The sequence below is a fragment of the Conger conger genome, chromosome 15 (genome assembly GCF_963514075.1).
Source record: "Conger conger chromosome 15, fConCon1.1, whole genome shotgun sequence".
Lineage (NCBI taxonomy): Eukaryota > Metazoa > Chordata > Actinopteri > Anguilliformes > Congridae > Conger > Conger conger.
In genome coordinates this window covers 39,641,819-39,659,212 of record NC_083774.1, presented here as the reverse complement: position 1 = coordinate 39,659,212, position 17,394 = coordinate 39,641,819, and the positions used below count along the sequence as shown (strand labels likewise).

The 17,394-nt window shown below is 44.7% G+C and overlaps 2 protein-coding genes across 2 annotated transcripts; both read left to right on the top strand.

Moving 5' to 3' along the window:
- Window positions 1-1,334: 1,334 nt before the first annotated feature.
- Window positions 1,335-1,723, top strand: LOC133111259 (histone H2B-like). Its single transcript, XM_061221446.1, has one exon. The coding sequence runs from the start codon at window positions 1,335-1,337 to the stop codon at window positions 1,707-1,709; it is 375 nt and encodes a 124-aa protein (XP_061077430.1). The 3' UTR covers window positions 1,710-1,723.
- A 1,986-nt stretch (window positions 1,724-3,709) lies between these two features.
- Window positions 3,710-12,027, top strand: LOC133111262 (histone H4-like). Its single transcript, XM_061221449.1, has 3 exons — window positions 3,710-4,027; window positions 8,381-8,508; window positions 9,554-12,027. Exons 1-2 carry the CDS (start codon window positions 3,724-3,726, stop codon window positions 8,383-8,385), a joined length of 309 nt encoding a protein of 102 aa, XP_061077433.1. The 5' UTR covers window positions 3,710-3,723; the 3' UTR covers window positions 8,386-8,508; window positions 9,554-12,027.
- The last annotated feature ends 5,367 nt before the right edge of the window (window positions 12,028-17,394 follow it).

Genomic DNA, 17,394 nt, shown 5'->3' with positions numbered 1-17,394 from the left:
TTGGTACAGTGACGGCCTGTCAACTCTATATTTTGAAATCAGAATTTAAGGACTATAAACACAGGCAGAGGGTGAGTCAACATGTGAGTGAGCCTTTTTCAACAATAGGAAGGGATTACAATGGTCCTATAACAATGTGTTAACAAGAAAATCTTTCCTATTGTACCTTTAAGGACTAATATTGGCAGCCTGTAGCGTAGTGGTTTAGGTCAGATAGTGTGAGAGGGAGAGAGAGAGCGATAGACAGATAGTGTGAGAGGGAGAGAGAGAGAGCGATAGACAGATAGTGTGAGAGGGAGAGAAAGAGAGCGATAGACAGAGTGTGAGGGAGAGAAAGAGAGCGATAGACAGATAGTGTGAGAGGGAGAGAAAGAGAGCGATAGACAGATAGTTTGAGAGGGAGAGAGAGAGCGATAGACAGATAGTGTGAGAGGGAGAGAGAGAGAGCGATCGACAGATAGTGTGAGAGGGAGAGAGAGAGTGATAGTGTGAGAGGACTGGCCGGGCGGTGATGGGATGCTCAGCTCGTGCGTCGTTTGACTGTCTTGTTTGCTTTACTCCGGAAGCTGCAGGCACTGGCGGGAAGCACATAAACACGTTTGTACTATGATGTTGATATGATTAATGGTGTTATTCACATTTAAAATGAATTGTACTCTTTTTTATGGATCACGGTTAATAAAGCTCTTTAAAAATCCAAGCAATTGTGGTTTCATGTTTTAACACCCGCACCTCGTACTAAAAAAAGTAACACCACACCAGTTCACCGTCAATTAAAGTCGCTGTATTACTCGCTTCTTTGTATCCATCGACGTGCTGGTAACATGATTTGAAATGATACGCAGGGGTGTATGAAGTCGTGGCGCTCACATACACCAAACATAAACGCTTGTAGAAAACCACCTTTTTGGATTAATTTGTGTAGCCTATTGCTTTGGCGACACAGGCATGACGACCAAATGTTCACGTTTTTACATGTTTAACATGGTTTAAAACAAATTATTACTGAGAGAGTGTGTAATAGACTTTGCTTAGAATGTAGCTAACAGCAAAGTAGCCTACGTTAAGAATGAATAAAAATTAAGAAGTGGAAGAATTTATCACAAGCGGATTAAAACCAAGTGTTTCCTTTGTTCAAATTGAGTAAGACCGTTCGTTTTGCATACCCGCCGTATTGAACCAATACATTTTGTAAATAGCATGGTGGACAAACAGCTTCCAATGAGAACTGGTCTGACGTCATTGGTAAAAGGGCCATGCAAATTTGCATAGATCCCTGGGCAAACACTTTAATTACGGGACGGGATCACGTTCTCGTCACATGAACGTGCGAAATGCCTGAGCAAGCAAAAGCCGCGCCCAAGAAGGGCTCAAAGAAAGCCGCCTCTAAGACAACTGCGAAGGGAGGAAAGAAGCGTAGAAAGCCCAGGAAGGAGAGCTATGCTATCTACGTGTACAAGGTGTTGAAGCAAGTGCATCCTGATACCGGCATTTCATCCAAGGCCATGGGCATCATGAACTCCTTTGTGAACGACATTTTTGAGCGTATTGCTGGTGAGTCTTCACGTTTGGCTCACTACAACAAGCGTTCTACCATCAGCTCGAGGGAGATCCAGACTGCAGTGCGCCTTCTGCTGCCAGGAGAGCTGGCCAAACATGCAGTGTCTGAGGGCACCAAGGCCGTCACCAAGTACACCAGCTCCAAATAATCTTATTCAACAAATCAAACCAAAGGCTCTTTTGAGAGCCACCCACATTTTCTATTGAAAGAGCCACGAACTCATTTCCTAGTTGAACTAATGCGCGTCCAAATGAAAGTCAGTTGAAGTTATGCTTAAGGTTTTAGAGGTTGCCAGCCAGCTTTTTGGAGCATTGATGCCACCAATTGGAAAAAAATGCATTGTCACCTCAGACCAGTAATACTAACTCCCATCAGGAGACACCCGAAAAAACACAAGCACGCACCAAAAGAACATGGAACACAATTTGCTGCTCTAAAAGATGGTTTTTGAGCGCGCGCTCTCCACGAATGCGGTGAGCCAATTGGATATCATTGAACATGAGTCACTCGCTTGGCGTGAATGGCGCACATATTAGTGTTCTTGAACAGAACAACCTTGCTGGCCTCCTGCAGAGCCATAACAGCTGAGCTTTGGAAGCGAAGATGAGCGATTTCTCGATCTATACTTCTGATTGCGGCGGATTTCTCGCAAAGCTGCAGTAACAGGCCTGTAACGGTTAGATTTTTTTACGTCGCTGGCACACTGTTACGTGCTGCTTCCTGGGAGCTTTGCCCCCTGGTAGCTCATCCCAGATTGATGATTGGGTAGGCTTTTGTGGATCCTCATTGGCTCTGAACCTGCCTTCATTCTCCCTGCCTATTGGATCGTTTCTTTAGCCGCCAGAAATTTAAACTTTATCATCAGCCTTTCACAATTTCACGCGTGACAAGAGTGGTTACGAACCATTTAATTTAGAGACCAGTAAGCTTATTTGAACACATCGTGCCAGTATAATCTACACACTCACCTAGCTGGAGTGGTGCCTGAGTGGAACCATCTAAAATTTAACTTCATGCTCATAGATGACTTTCTTTGGGCTCTTGTTCACCTTAGGTCCTCGGCAACTTTTTCGCAACACCTTTTTAGCCGCAGCGGGCTTCTCGAACTTAGGGGCTACTTTCTTGGCTGCTTCTTGTTGCGCTTAAACGAGCCTTAGTCTGAACCATCGGTCAAAAAGTCTCCACACGAGACGGCATCCTTCTACCCACTAAACTTTCCACACATCACATCTGACCAATAATCATGCACATGCGCAGTAAACAATTCGACACTTCAAGAAACCAAACTAAATAGCATGCAAAGCTAAAACAGTGACCATTTAGATACTAAATGATTACTTAGTACTGATTATTATTATATTACATGAGATAATGGCTGACTCTTTTATCCAAAGTAACTTACAGTTCATTAGACTAAGCAGGAGGCAATCCTCCCCTGAAGCAATGCGGGGTTAAGGGCCTTTCTCAAGGGCCCAACAGCTGTACGGAACGTATTGTGGCTACTCCGGGGATCAAATCACCGACCTTGCAGGTCCCAGAATGATTATTTTGTGTTAATCAGTGTTTTAAAAAAATAAATAAATAATTTTAAAATGTAAAGAAATGTAAAAACGAATAAAACTACCTTGCAGGTCCCAGTCATGTCCTTTAACCACTATGGTAGGCCGCCGGTGTATCATGTATGAATACAAAATAATCAATAGAAAAATGGAAACATTCATAATCAAAATATTATTATACAAACTACAACAGTAATCAGATTAATTTGGCTCCTACAGTCTGGGTTAAAACAGTCTAACTCAGTTGTTGGGTAAAATCAACCCAGCATGTGTTCAAAAACTATGAACTATAGTTCAACCCAGCCATTTTTAGAGTGTAGTGTCTTGTCCTAGTTTAGTTTTATTAATTTGTATCTACTCTAATTTAAGAATCTGGGAATCATACGTTATGATTTCTGTTTATTAGAAGATGTTTTGTTCAAGCGGCTTGTTTGGTATTCAGTTAAATCCCCAATACAAGGCTTGGCGTGCTGGAGGCGGGCTTTAGGTAGAACCGCCTCTTCGCTGATCCTGACTTCAATCAGGTCGTCTTTGTGCAGATATATGTGTACGCATGCTGTTCTGGGTGCTAGTATCGTATTTTCTGTGTTATTGGTTAGAAGAATGTCTGGTCGCGGTAAAGGTGGAAAAGGTCTTGGGAAAGGAGGTGCTAAGCGCCATCGCAAAGTTCTCCGTGATAACATCCAGGGCATTACTAAGCCAGCGATTCGTCGTTTGGCTCGCCGTGGAGGCGTAAAGCGTATATCCGGTCTCATCTACGAAGAGACTCGTGGAGTCCTGAAGGTGTTTTTGGAGAATGTGATCCGCGATGCCGTCACCTACACTGAGCACGCCAAGCGAAAGACCGTCACCGCTATGGATGTAGTTTATGCTCTGAAACGTCAGGGTCGCACTCTGTACGGCTTCGGTGGGTAAACCATTTTTACCATAACTCCGTTCTGGAACAACCCAAAGGCTCTTTTTAGAGCCGCCCACATTTTCTATGAAAAGCAGCCATTTCTTGTTTCTGACGTTCGTTTATGGATTTATAACTGGTCATGTTCGCGTTTTGAAGGCAGTGCGCTCTAGTAACATTGCTTTATGGAAAGGGCACTACGCACGTGTAGGTAATCCCTTTGCGATTGTATGTATGTTAAACCGGTCTACACAAGCAAAGTTGTAGGTTTGAAATTCTGAGATGGAGGATTACATTGACAATTTTATGTTTTACAATTGCTGATAAAACCCTATTCACTTGCATTCATGTTCTCCGGAAGCACAGCGCTAATAAATGATTTTTTTTGTTTAAATGCATAATCCACTCTTTCCAATTGGTGACGTCAATGTTCGCTGGCTGCTAATTACCATAAAGTGAAGCATAATTTGAGGACTGACTTTCATTTAGATACTCTTCTTACGACTGGTCAAACTCGTCCGTATGTGCATCTTTAATAGTGTGGATGGTTTTTAAGAGGCTTTGCTTTGCTGCATCACAGCTGGTGTACTTTGTGACGGTCTTTGTACCCTCAGACACTGCGTGTTTGTCCAGTTCTCCTGGCAGCAAAAGGCCCACTAGTCTGGATCTCCCTTGAGCGGATGGTAGAACGCTTGTTGTAATGAGCTAAACCGGAAGACATACCAGCAATACGCTCGAAAATGTCGTTAATAAACGAGTTCATGATACCCATGGCTTTGGAAGAGATACCTTGCACACGGACGCAGCGTAGCACTCCTTCCTGTTTGAACCCTTCTTGGGCGCGGTCTTAGCTCGCTCACGCATTTTGCACGCTCATATTAGAAGAACGCGATCCTGTCTCGTAATTCGTGTGTATGGCCAGGGATCTATGCAAATTCGTATTCCCTTTTTACCGATAACGTCAGGTCAATTCTCATTGTAAACTGTTTGTTCACGATATTATTTACACTACGCCTATTGGTTTAATCCGGCGGGTATGCAAAAATAACCCTCTTCTTTCTTTTGAACAATGGATACGCTCGTATTTTTTTTTTTTGTCAGAAATTCTCATTTGACATTTGTATCAATTCTTAACTTAGGCTACTTTTATGTTTGGTTTAGGTGTATCGTTAGCGCCATGGCTTCATACTATTTCGTATTATTTAAAATCATGCTACCAATACATAGATGAATACAAAGGAGCGAGTAATACAGTGAACCGGTGTAATTCGATTACTTCCGCGAAGAAACTTAGTACTGATTTAAATTGAAATAACATTGATTCATATCAACATATTACATTTACTATGTAATTTGATAACAATGCATTTTATTTACACATTCAAGTGCTGATGATCAGCATATTAACAAAGACTTGCATAAGTTTAATTAATATTTTTAAATATGCTTGTAGTCTACTTGTTTCTTCCATTTAATATTCAAGTTATTGCATTCATGTATAACATCTCCATACACCAACGTATATTGGCTCTACCCTGCCTTCCCACCCACAATAAAGAAACCCAAGCCCAAAGAACACCTCTTGATTCAATCGAAAATCAATCAATCAATTTTTATTTGTATAGCGCTTTTAACAACGGGCTCTGTCACAAAGCAGTTATGCAGAGAACCGGCCCCCAAGAGTATGCATAGGGTAACAGTGGCAAGGAAAACCTCCCTGGCTAACAGGAAGAAACCTTTAGTACAACTGTAGGCTACGGCAGAATAGGTAAGGGAAACAGAGGCAGGGGTTAACTCAATCACCTGCCTGCAGGAATTTGCACATCCAGACAAAATAGCATTGCAGCAATCTAATCTTGAGGTAACAAGAAGCTTGTCTACATCATGTAAGGGCAGTATTTTCTGAATTTAAAAATATTCTGCAAGTGATGAAAAAAGCAACCTGTGAGGCGTTTTTAATGTGTATCAAATGCAAAAGTAACACCAAGATCTTTGATGACAGCACTTGAAGTGATTGAAATTCCATCAATGTTAGGCACACAGTCAGACAATTTGCATCTTATGGACTTGGGTCCCACTACCATTATCTCAGTCTTATCAAAGTTTAGAAAAAGGAAGTTGTGGGTCATTAATTCCTCTATGTTTATAAGACAAGTCTCCATATTTCACAGCTAGACAGCTTCTTCAGGTTTGACTGATAGATACAACTGGGTGCCCTTTTTGCAAATGACTTGTTCCAGGGGAAGCATATATAGAGAGAAGAGCAAGAGCCCAAGCACAGATCCTTGTGGGACTCCGTATCTAACCCGAAATAGATATTGGTCTGATAGGTTATTATATATAAACTGATATCGGTCTGATAGGTATGATCTAAACCAAGAGAGAGCCTGTCCACGGAGGCCTACAAGATTTTCAAGTCTCTCCAACAGGATCAGGTGATCAACTGTGAAAGAAATTCATAAAGTCATTGCTACTAAATGATATTCAAACACAGGGATCAGCATGATTCTTATTAGTTCTTAGTATTAAGCAGGTGCTGAGGATTGTTTCTATAGTTGTTTATTAAGCTAGAGAAATATGTTGGCATGAAGCTTGCTTGAGAGCACGAGTATGGTCATTGTACCAAGGTGCTAATTTCTTACGGGAGACATTCCTCTTCTTAAGAGGTGCGATAGTATCCTGGGTTCTGCACTGTATGTAATTTATGTTGTCGGTCAGCTGATCAATTGAGTTAATGCTAACTGTGTATGCATTTTGGCTGGATCCAAGAAAACCCCACAGTGCACAAATTAGCCTGGGAGCTCATTAATAAAATCATTTGCAGTCCTGGAGGAAAGCTTACGGCTAAAGTAAAAAGTAGGATCTGGTGATACATGACAGACTTGTGAAAGTTAGAAAGTAATTCAATAATGGTCTGACAACACAAGCTCTTTAGTAGAGGTGGGTGGAACGATATCAAAGTATCTATACTGCCAATACTGTGAGTTTTTGGTATTGATCTCATGAAATATTGATACCTATGTTCACAAAAATCTATATCTTTTTTGTCTTTGCTAACCTGAAGCTGGGCTGAGCCAGTGCACTGCTTTCACTAAGTTAAATGTTTATTTCTCAAACTCGCAAGTACACTAGTTGTATGCAGGGTCATCCATTTTGACGCTGCCTGCACAAATGTATCTTCATTCTTTGTACAGGCATTCCTGCGCATCGTTTACGCAGCGTGAATGCTCATGAACTACCTGCGATTGCTCCTGATTGATTCCTCACCTCACAGAACATTGCGGGAGCAGGAGACTGAAATGTGAATTGGCTGAAAAGAAGCATTCCATAGTAATACAAATCTGTTTAATATTTCAACTTCTATTAAAAATCACACCACCTACTGCCTGAGCCAATGTCGCCCCTGTTATATGTTGATCAAAGCCAATATGTTGACATTGAAACATAAGAATAATGCTGATCTGAGAGGGTCGCCTTCACTATACATGTGAATATGTAAATACCCTACAATTACTACCCCAAGCAAAGATCAGATTTGCTTGGGGACCTCCTGCATGTGCTTATGACCCGCCCACCAAATAATGCTAAAAAGGAAAGAAAAATAAAGCAGTTGCCGTGCTGCTTTTACAATAGCTACCAATATGTAAGCAACATTATAAAACCGACACATTAAAGAAACTAGGAAACTCATACAAAACGTGGGTGGCTCTTAAACGATGCACTTGCTTCAAGACCTTGTACACGTAGATAGCGTTGCTCTCCTTCCTGGACTTTCTATGCTTCTTTCCATCTTTCTTCGAACCCTTCTTGGGCGCAGACTTCACGGTCATTTTTTCCAGAGACGGAGAAACAAATAGTCCTGCAGCACTTGTGTGTCTGCATTACAAAAGGTATGTACGCAAATATTCAGGCCCTTCTTTGCGAGCGACAGACCGATTCTCATTGGAGGCCGCTAGTAGACAAAATTTTGTAGTAGACTCTATGGGCTGATTTTCCCGGAGAAGACCAAAAAGCCTGTTCCCCTTCAGAAAACCCACACCCCGTCTTCTTTTTAAGACTGCGTCTCCTAATTCCTTACATTTCTTAAATTTCTTGAATTCTAAATGTTAAGTATACAACATTTATCGCCTTTCTATTTTACATATCAGTTCGCCTACAGCAGTTAAATCCCAGCCAGCCTCCAAATCCAGCAATATACCATTAACTTAACACAAAAAGACACACAACACAGTTAAACACACAAATATCTCAAAATACACAATCTACAGACAGGCCTAATCCCCTTCCCCGCTAAACTATTTCCACTACCAATTCACCATGGAAAAAACCTGCAAAAAATACCTTCACTTTTCTCCCTCCCTTCAGGATGAGCCAGCCCCTGGTCCAGACTCTGGTAAAGGGTCTGCAACATCTTCCTCCTCAACATCTTCTGCAACATCTTCCTCCTCCCAGGCAGTCAGGAGGGGAGGCCTATGGGTGTACATGGTCAGGGGGTGAGTAGGCGCCACAATTACCTGGACACAGTATTCACAAAAATAGACCAGATATGCCAGAATATAGCAAACGATAACACCAGGTTCACTAGACACACAAACAAAAAAATCTATCATGACATATAATTATACAATCACAACACCCAATACTCACAGCATAAAGCAAACAGACACTAGTCTTCTCAATTATTTCCCAGATCCCCTTGAACGTCGTCCTGCTCCAGGAATGTGGTATTCCGTTCCGGGAGTTGGACGGCGCTCTGAGGGGGGAATGGAGATTTGGGAGCCTCTCTCTGGTCTGGATCTAAAATTACCAGAGCTGATGGAGTCGGCATGTTGATAAAAAAAATCCTTTGTTGAAATAACAGCACACTGAGACTGTGGAGAGTGGGCGAATCCTTGTTACCAAGCTCGAGGTTGGGGGTTATAAATGTGTATGGCCCCACCATTGTGGCCGAGAGAGTCTCCCTTTTCACTCAACTTTCACCATTGTCATGCTGCACAATGCCCGGCGTCGTGGGGGGAGATTTGAACTGTGCTTTAAGAGATGAGGGAGTGGGAGTGTTCCAGCACTCTGCTGCGGTCCCTCATAGAGGATTTCTCCCTCTGCAAACCTATATGAACGAATGAACACCAGCTATCTCCAAGACCCCCAGGTGTGTCTCTCCTTCTCGAGAAGATACCTGGAGAGGGTGAGTCTGAAACATCTCTTTGACTCCCCGGTGGAGTGGTGGGAGATGGTGAAGGAGCGAGTGCGGGGCTACTTCCGGGCAGTCGGGCGGAGGAAGGCAAGGGAAAGGAGGGCAGTTGTAGAACGCCTCAATGCTGCCCTCCAAAGACTAAGCCTCCTCCAGTCCCGAGGCCTGGATGTTAGCAGAGAAATCGCACAAGCTCGGCAGAGCCTCACCACCCTCTACCGGGAAGAGCAGAAGAAACAGACCTTCCGCTCCAAACTCCAGGGCCTCCAGGAGGATGAGAAGTGCACGCGGTTCTTCTTCCGCAGGGCACGAACCAAGACGAATAACATCTTGTCTCTCTATAACAGCAGAGGTGTGGTGGTGTCTGAAGAGGCGGAGGTCCGGGAGGTGGTCAGGGAGTTCTTTGAGGGCCTTTACAGCGAGAGGCCCTCAGATGGGGCTCTCATGGACACCTTCCTGGGCTGCCTGGACAGACGCCTGGATGTGAGCAGATGGAACTGGAATTGAGCATCGAGGAGCAGGGCTGTGCACTCCCTCAATTAACACAAAGCTCCAGGTCCTGATGGTCCATGAGCGGCGTTTTACCAGGCTTACTGGGATTTCCTAAAGGAGGACATAGCGGAAGTGTTCTGGGCTGCATACGGGGAGGAGCGGTTAGGCGCCTCAGTGAGACAGAGCTCAGTAGCTCTTGTCCCAAACAAGGGGGACCTGAAGGACCTCCGCAACTGGCGGCCGATCAACCTCCTCTCAGTCGACTATAGGATCATGGCGAAGGCGCTGATGAGGAGGTTCCAAGGCCTGATAACATCGGTGATCGGACCGGACCAGACCTGCAATGTGCAGGGTAGGTCCATAAATGACAACCTGCTCCTCGTGAGGGATTTAATTATCCACTTTGGGGAGCGGAGGTCCCCCTTGTGCCTTCTCAGCCTCGACCAGGAGAAGGCATTTGACCGGGTGAGTCACGTGTGCTTGGAGAGAGTGCTGGAGAAAATGAACATTCCTGGTCTCCTGCACTAGACAAAAATTTGTCTGACAGGAATAATGGGCAGAGTGGTTGTCAACCAGCAGCCCACTGCCCCATTTGCAGTCAGGTCTGGTGTCAGGCAGGGGTGCCCTCTAGCATCTCTTCTGTACATTGTAAGCCAGTCATAAGTAACATTTGGTGTCATGCACTGGTCAGCTTGCTGACTTCCCCCTCCCGGAGCATACATTGTTAGCCCCCACCTTTTGGCACAAATGCCTGTGGGGGAGAGCTAGAGAAGGGTTCTTAGAGGTGCCTTCTTGGGCCCTGGGGGCCCCCCTTTTCTCACATTCCTTACAGGTTAGAGCACAGGAAAACTGGAGATGGCATAAAGATGTTTCATGATAATCCCAGGTCAGAATATAGTAATATTTGGTGTTATTCTGATTGGTTCAGTGCAACTGGTGTAATGGTCTAGTTTTTGTAACAGTCTACCTTTGATATCATAACCATTCAGGAGCCAAGGGGAAACTGGGCAAAATCTGTCTCTGTAGAAGCCATGTGTTTTAGCCCTCTGACCACTGCCTGGTGGGGCTAGCTGTAAATTACAGATGGGTGACTCACTTTTAGGGTCAAGAACTAAGGCCTGGATTTCGGAGATAAAGAGAAGAAACCAAGTAATCTGGGGTTGTGTCTTTTTTCCTTTAATTCACCCAAATCAGGTTTATCCAAAAGGTATATTACCATGAGAGGCACAAATACATATTTACAGCATAATGCAGTTATAATGAAAACTCCCAACTACAGCATTCATAGATATGATGGAGCAGCCTGTAGCATAGTGGTTAAGGTCAGGAAGGGCTGCCATTTGTGAGGGGCCTGAGAGACCTGTTGGGGAGTTTCAGGCAAAGATAAGAGAAAAGATGTATGAGTGGTCCAAGGGCAGTTGGGTCATGGGAAAAGAATCCTCCAGGACATTGGTGACCCCCCTGTGACCCCATACCTGGTCACTTCCAAGAGGGAAGGCTCCGGACAATGCCACAGTGCCCTCATTTGGGCACTGCTGCCATTACACCGGTGACTGCTCTCCTAGATTAAATATTCAAAACTGCTATTAAGATAGTAAATAGACCCGGTAAAACCTTGAAAACATTGTCCATGTGATCCATGTATCATTCCATTAAGTCTTATGTAATGGTAACAGGAATTGCATGTAAAATGGATAATCAGGAGGGAAGTTTCATGATAACTGCAACATAATAAAACATAAGGGTAATCTGTTTGGTATGGATGTGATCTGGTAAAATCAAGGAATCGGATGAGATACATTTCATACCAAATGGAGTTTAATAAACCATAGTTTCAGTAACTCAAGGGAAAACCTACATGTCCTCTCCTGGTAATCATCTCATTTTCCCTACTTAACAACCCCCAAGGGTGGGGGTCTAAATTCCAGATTTGACCACCCCTCCAGGTTGATTTATGGCACTGCCGCCTGGTTCCAAATGTATGATTTGGCATAAAAGCAAGGGAGACAGACCAATCTGGGAAGATCGTATTTGACTTCCCACACAGCAGATTGTATGTGTATGTAAGTATCAGGAAGGTCGTATTCGACCTCCCACACAACATGTCTTGTGTATGTATGTATGTATGTGTGTATGTGTAGCAGCGGAAGACCGTATTCGACTTTCCACACAACATATTCTATACTCTGTGTTTGTGTGTAGTCCAAGCAGGCTAGGTATGATTATTTACTCTATCTCTATTCTTAATTTGTGTATTTTGTAATTGATTGTGATATTCTAAAGCTAATAACCTACCTGTCTGCGAATAAACTATTTTGTTTGTAACTTGCGTGATCTCCATGACTCTAATTCATCTAGTACCTTTTCAGCCTAAATTACAACTGAATACTTAGGGGGAAATGGTGGCTAGAGATCGACCGATCGGCGGTACACCTGTGGTAGTTCTAAGCTGTGAGGCCATCAATTTCTGTCCATTAAAGGGTCGGGTAACGCACGGCTCTTGTGATTTGGTGCGAAGGGAACCCATGGGCGTTACGGCGCTGGTTCCTGCCAAATTAGCTCTAAGGAGCCCAGACAATGCTACCCCGACCTGGGCTCGCAACTATCATGGCAGGTATTGTGTTGACTGGACCCTCAGCCTCTGAGTTCTCCACCAAACTGAGATTTCAGCAGTAATGCTAATCCCGGGAGCATATATTGAGTAATGGTGGCGCAGGTACGAGTCGAGTGTAATCACTCCCGAGGTCCGGGTAAGTTACAAACCCAAATTTCTCAATTATATTTTAAATGGAGTCAGATAAACGATTAAAACTATAGTAACCACTAAGCGTACAATACGGCCCCGTTTGAGAACGGAGAATATTAAGAATTGTACTGATCCGTTTCTGGCCAGCTGTAAGCGGGATATGGGGCAGGTCAATCCATATTAGACCCATGGCAACGGACCCAGTATATTCTTAAACATAATTGTGCTCTGTTCTTGTACGGAGGATAATAATTAACCCGACTAATGTTCTCCCAGCAACGCCAGAAGGACAAGCACGCAAAACCCCCTTCGGCCCCCGCTAAATTCCGTCATTGGGTTAGCGTGGGGTTTTACAACATCATCTACCTGGAACCATTCCTCCAGGCCATCAGGGCCAACACAGGCGTGGCGGGCTACTCACTGCCAGGGGCTGAGGGGGAGCGGCTAAAGGTGATGCTGTACATGGATGACATTACCATCTTCGCCACAGATAGTCATTCCATATGGAGTGAGCCGCTAACCGTTTCCTTCCCTGGGCCTCATTTATCAAACGTGAGCGAAACAAAATTCACCGTAAATACATTGGAAATTCATTTCCACAAATAATGTCAGATTTATCATAGTTTTTGGATGTCAGTTTTTTCATAGGAGCCACTACGTGGTCTCAGCTGTTCGTGTTGTGTGCGGAAAAGAAAGTGCACGGTTGCAAAGCCTGCTTTGTGCATTTATTATTCATCCATCCATCCATCCATCACCACCCGCTTATCCGGAGTCGGGTCGCGGGAGCAGTAGGCAAAGCCGGGTATTCCAGGCGTCCCTCTCCCCAGCAACGCATTCTAGCTCCTCCTGGGGGATCCCGAGGCGTTCCCTGGCCAGGAGAGATATATAATCTCTCCAGCGGGCTCTGGGTCTCCCTCGGGGTCTCCGCCCAGTTGGACGAGCCCGGAAAACCTCCAAAGGGAGGCGCCCGGGAGGCATCCTGATCAGATGCCCGAACCACCTCAATTGGCTCCTTTCGACGCGAAGGAGCAGCGGCTCTACTCCGAGCTCCTTCCGGATGTCCGAGCTCCTCACCCTATCTCTAAGGCTGAGCCCGGCCACCCTACGGAGGAAGCTCATTTCGGCCGCCTGTATACGCGATCTCGTTCTTTCGGTCACTACCCAAAGCTTGTGACCATAGGTGAGGGTTGGGATGTAGATCGACCAGTAAATCGAGAGCTTCGCCTTCCGGCTCAGCTCCCTCTTCACCACAACGGTCCGGTGCAACGCCCGCATTACAGCTGATGCTGCACCGATCCGCCTGTCGATCTCACACTCCCTTCTACCCTCACTCGTGAACAAGACCCCGAGATACTTGAACTCCTTCACTTGGGGCAAAGACTCGTTCCCAACCCGGAGGGAGCAATCCACCGTTTTCCGGCAAAGAACCATGGCCTCGGACTTGGAGGTGCTGACTCTCATCCCGGCCGCTTCACACTCGGCTGCAAACCGCTCCAGTGCGTGCTGAAGGTCACGGTCCGATGAAGCCAGCAGAACCACATCATCCGCAAAAAGCAGAGATGCGATTCTGAGGTCACCAAACCGGACACTCTCCTCACCTCGGCTGCGCCTTGAGATCCTGTCCATGAATACCACAAACAGGACTGGTGACAAGGGGCAACCTTGGCGGAGTCCAACACCCACCGGAAACGTGCTTGACTTTGTGCCGAGAATGCGGACACAGCTCTCACTTTGGTTATACAGGGACCTGATGGCTCGTAACAACGGCCCCGGTACCCCATACTCCCGCAGTACACCCCACAGGGTTCCCCGGGGGACACGGTCGAAAGCCTTCTCCAAGTCCACAAAGCACATGTGGACTGGATGGGCAAACTCCCATGACCCCGCCAGCAACCCTGCCAAGGTAAAGAGCTGGTCCACCGTTCCACGGCCAGGACGGAAGCCACATTGCTCCTCCTGAATCCGAGGTTCGACCGTCGGTCGGAGCCTCCTTTCCAGTACCCTAGAGTAAGCTTTCCCAGGGAGGCTGAGGAGTGTGATACCCCGGTAATTGGAGCACACCCTCCGGTCCCCCTTCTCTACAGGTACTGTCCCGACCTCCACGCGACACTGAAGAGGCGTGTCAGCCAAGACAGCCCAACAATGTCCAGAGCCTTCAGCATCTCAGGGCGAATCTCATCTACACCCGGCGACTTGCCACTGAGGAGCTTTTTGACTACCTCAGCAACTTCCGCCAGGGATATAGGTGCAGCTTCAGGCTCTGCCTCTTCCACAGAGGACGTGTTGATCGGGTTCAGGAGCTCCTCGAAGTGCTCTTTCCACCGCCCGACAATATCCCCAATCCGGGTCAGCAGTTCTCCTCCCCTGCTGAAAACAGCCTGAGACAAGCCCTGCTTTCCCTTTCTGAGTCGTCGGATGGTTTGCCAGAACTTCCACGAGGCCAACCGAAAGTCCTTCTCCATAGCCTCCCCGAACTCCTCCCATACCCTTATTATTCAATTTATTTCTATTTTATTTTGAAAAATTATTTTACGAAGCCAATTGAATGTTATAATTATTCATATCATATGAAAACGCAACAGGATTCAACATGAAAATGGATGATGTTTCAATCCGGTAATACTGATTAATTAATGCTTAAGTGGGGTTTAATATAAATTCCATAAAACACGTAATTAGGCGTAGCCTGCTTAGGGCGTCATTTATATGTCTGGCCTCTCTTTACATTACTTTAGCCTATTAAAAGATTTTGGGCATGGTGTAGCCTACTTCGGAAAAAGCGCATATACCGAGCCGATTAGTAGGTTCACAGAAGAAACAACAAACAATAACGGTGAGTTCACGTTCAAACATCATGGTATAGAAGTGGCATGGCATGTGAGTGCTTCATTTGTTAGTGAATTTAGTTTTTTGCCTCGCGTTTAATTTCCGAGGTTGATGTAAACTGTTTTTCCCAAATGGAAGGTGGTAATTCGGTCATTCCGATATTATGTAAAGGCAGCATTAGACCCTCTTTACATATGTTTAAATGTATTGCTTTAATAGAAGATTAAAGCATGGCTTACTTCCAGAAAATGGTCAGGTGCTTTCCATCCTCAGCTTCTTGTGGACTGGCACAGGATAGTGAAAATATATCCTGCTTGATAATCCCAGGCAGTAACATCTCTCCTATAATTGTATAACTTTGCATTACTTTACACTACATTACATTACATTACTGCCATTTGGCAGACGCTCTTATCCAGAGCGACATACAGTTGATTGGACTAAGCAGGAGACAATCCTCCCCTGGAGCAATGCAGGTTAAGGGCCTTGCTCAAGGGCTGTGCGGATCTTATTGTGGCTACACCAGGATTAGAACCACCAACCTTGCGTGTCCCAGCCATTTACCACTATGCTACAGGCCACCCCTTTGCCTCCAGTTTTATGTCAAACCATTTTTGTTTTACCTGTTACACATTTTACACTGTTTTTATTCCAGTCCTATGTGGCGCATACATAGTTTATGTAGCCTTTATAAACAAAAGTAGGCTGATTATTAATATTTAGACGTTAGTTTGGATGAAAAGAAGCAAGCCTGCACACTGATATGCTCCTTACACACCTTTATTTTAGACAACGTTTCAATCTCAGTGGATCTTTGTCAGTTTGGGCACATCACTTTATGTTTCTCCACCAGGACAATCAGCTTAATTTCCTTGTGCATCTTTGAACAGAACGGACAATAACGGTTAGTTCAAGTTCAAGTTCAAGTTTATTATAAGAAAACATCATGGCATAGAAGTTAAGTCCGAAATAAGTTTTCATATATATTTTCATGTCACATATCACAAAAGACAAGTTACAATGTAGCTGTAGCACACACAGTCATATAATGATTTGTAAAAAAATCTGATCATGTGTAGCAAGTTTTTTCATCTTTAAATGACCTGGAATTGATTTCCGTGGTCCTTATAAGGTATTTTTTGGGCGTCAGTTTATGCTAATTATACATTTTGTGCGCACACTTTTTGTTTACGATTGATTGGCATTTATCAACATACACACATGGAGATGAAAAAATGTGTCTACTCCTGTTTCATGAAACCTGCGCAAATCTTTAGCTCGTTCGTACATTCACGTGTACATTTTCACACAGTTTTCCGAAAATATTGATAAATGAGGCCCCCAGTGCATAGGAATACCATCAAGCTCCTGGGGGTGACCTTCCAGGCTGATGGAGAATGAGGAGCCCTTTGCAACGTCCAAAACAAAACCGGGAGCTGGAGTGCGTGGCCCTTGACCATAGCAGGTAAGATTCTCGTCCTAAAGGCAATTGTCCTACCCATTCTGCCTTATGTGGGGAGGGTGTAACCCCCGGACAAAGCCACCGGTAAGCTAATTAATTGGTTGACTTTCCGCTTTGTCTGGGGAAGCAATATGGAGAAGCTGAAATGGGTCACCCTCCTCCTACATCTATGATCCCTGGTATACGAACCCTACACCGTAGTATGAAAAACATCCCCATACCATGATTTTTGCGCCACCATGCTTCACTGTCTTCACAGTGTACTGTGGCTTGAATTTAGTACCCGGGGGTCGTCTGACGTATTGTCAACAACCACTAGACCCGAAAAGAGCTATTTTATTCTCATCAGTCGACAGGATGTTACACCATTTCTCTTTGGGCCAATCAATGTGTTCCTGGGCAAATTTTAACCGATTCTGCACACGCCATTTGTTCCACAATGGTGCTTTATGGGGGCTTCTTGCTCATAGCTTAGCTTTGATCAAATGTCTTCTGACTGCGACAGCACTTACAGGTATTTGTAGATCATCTTCGATCTTTCTGGAGCTGATGAATGGCTGAATCTTTGCCATTCTGACTATTCTTTAATCCGTTTTAACAGTAGTTGCTTGTTTTCTTCCGCATGTTTCGGGTTTTTGTTGCCATTTTAAAGCATTTGAGAT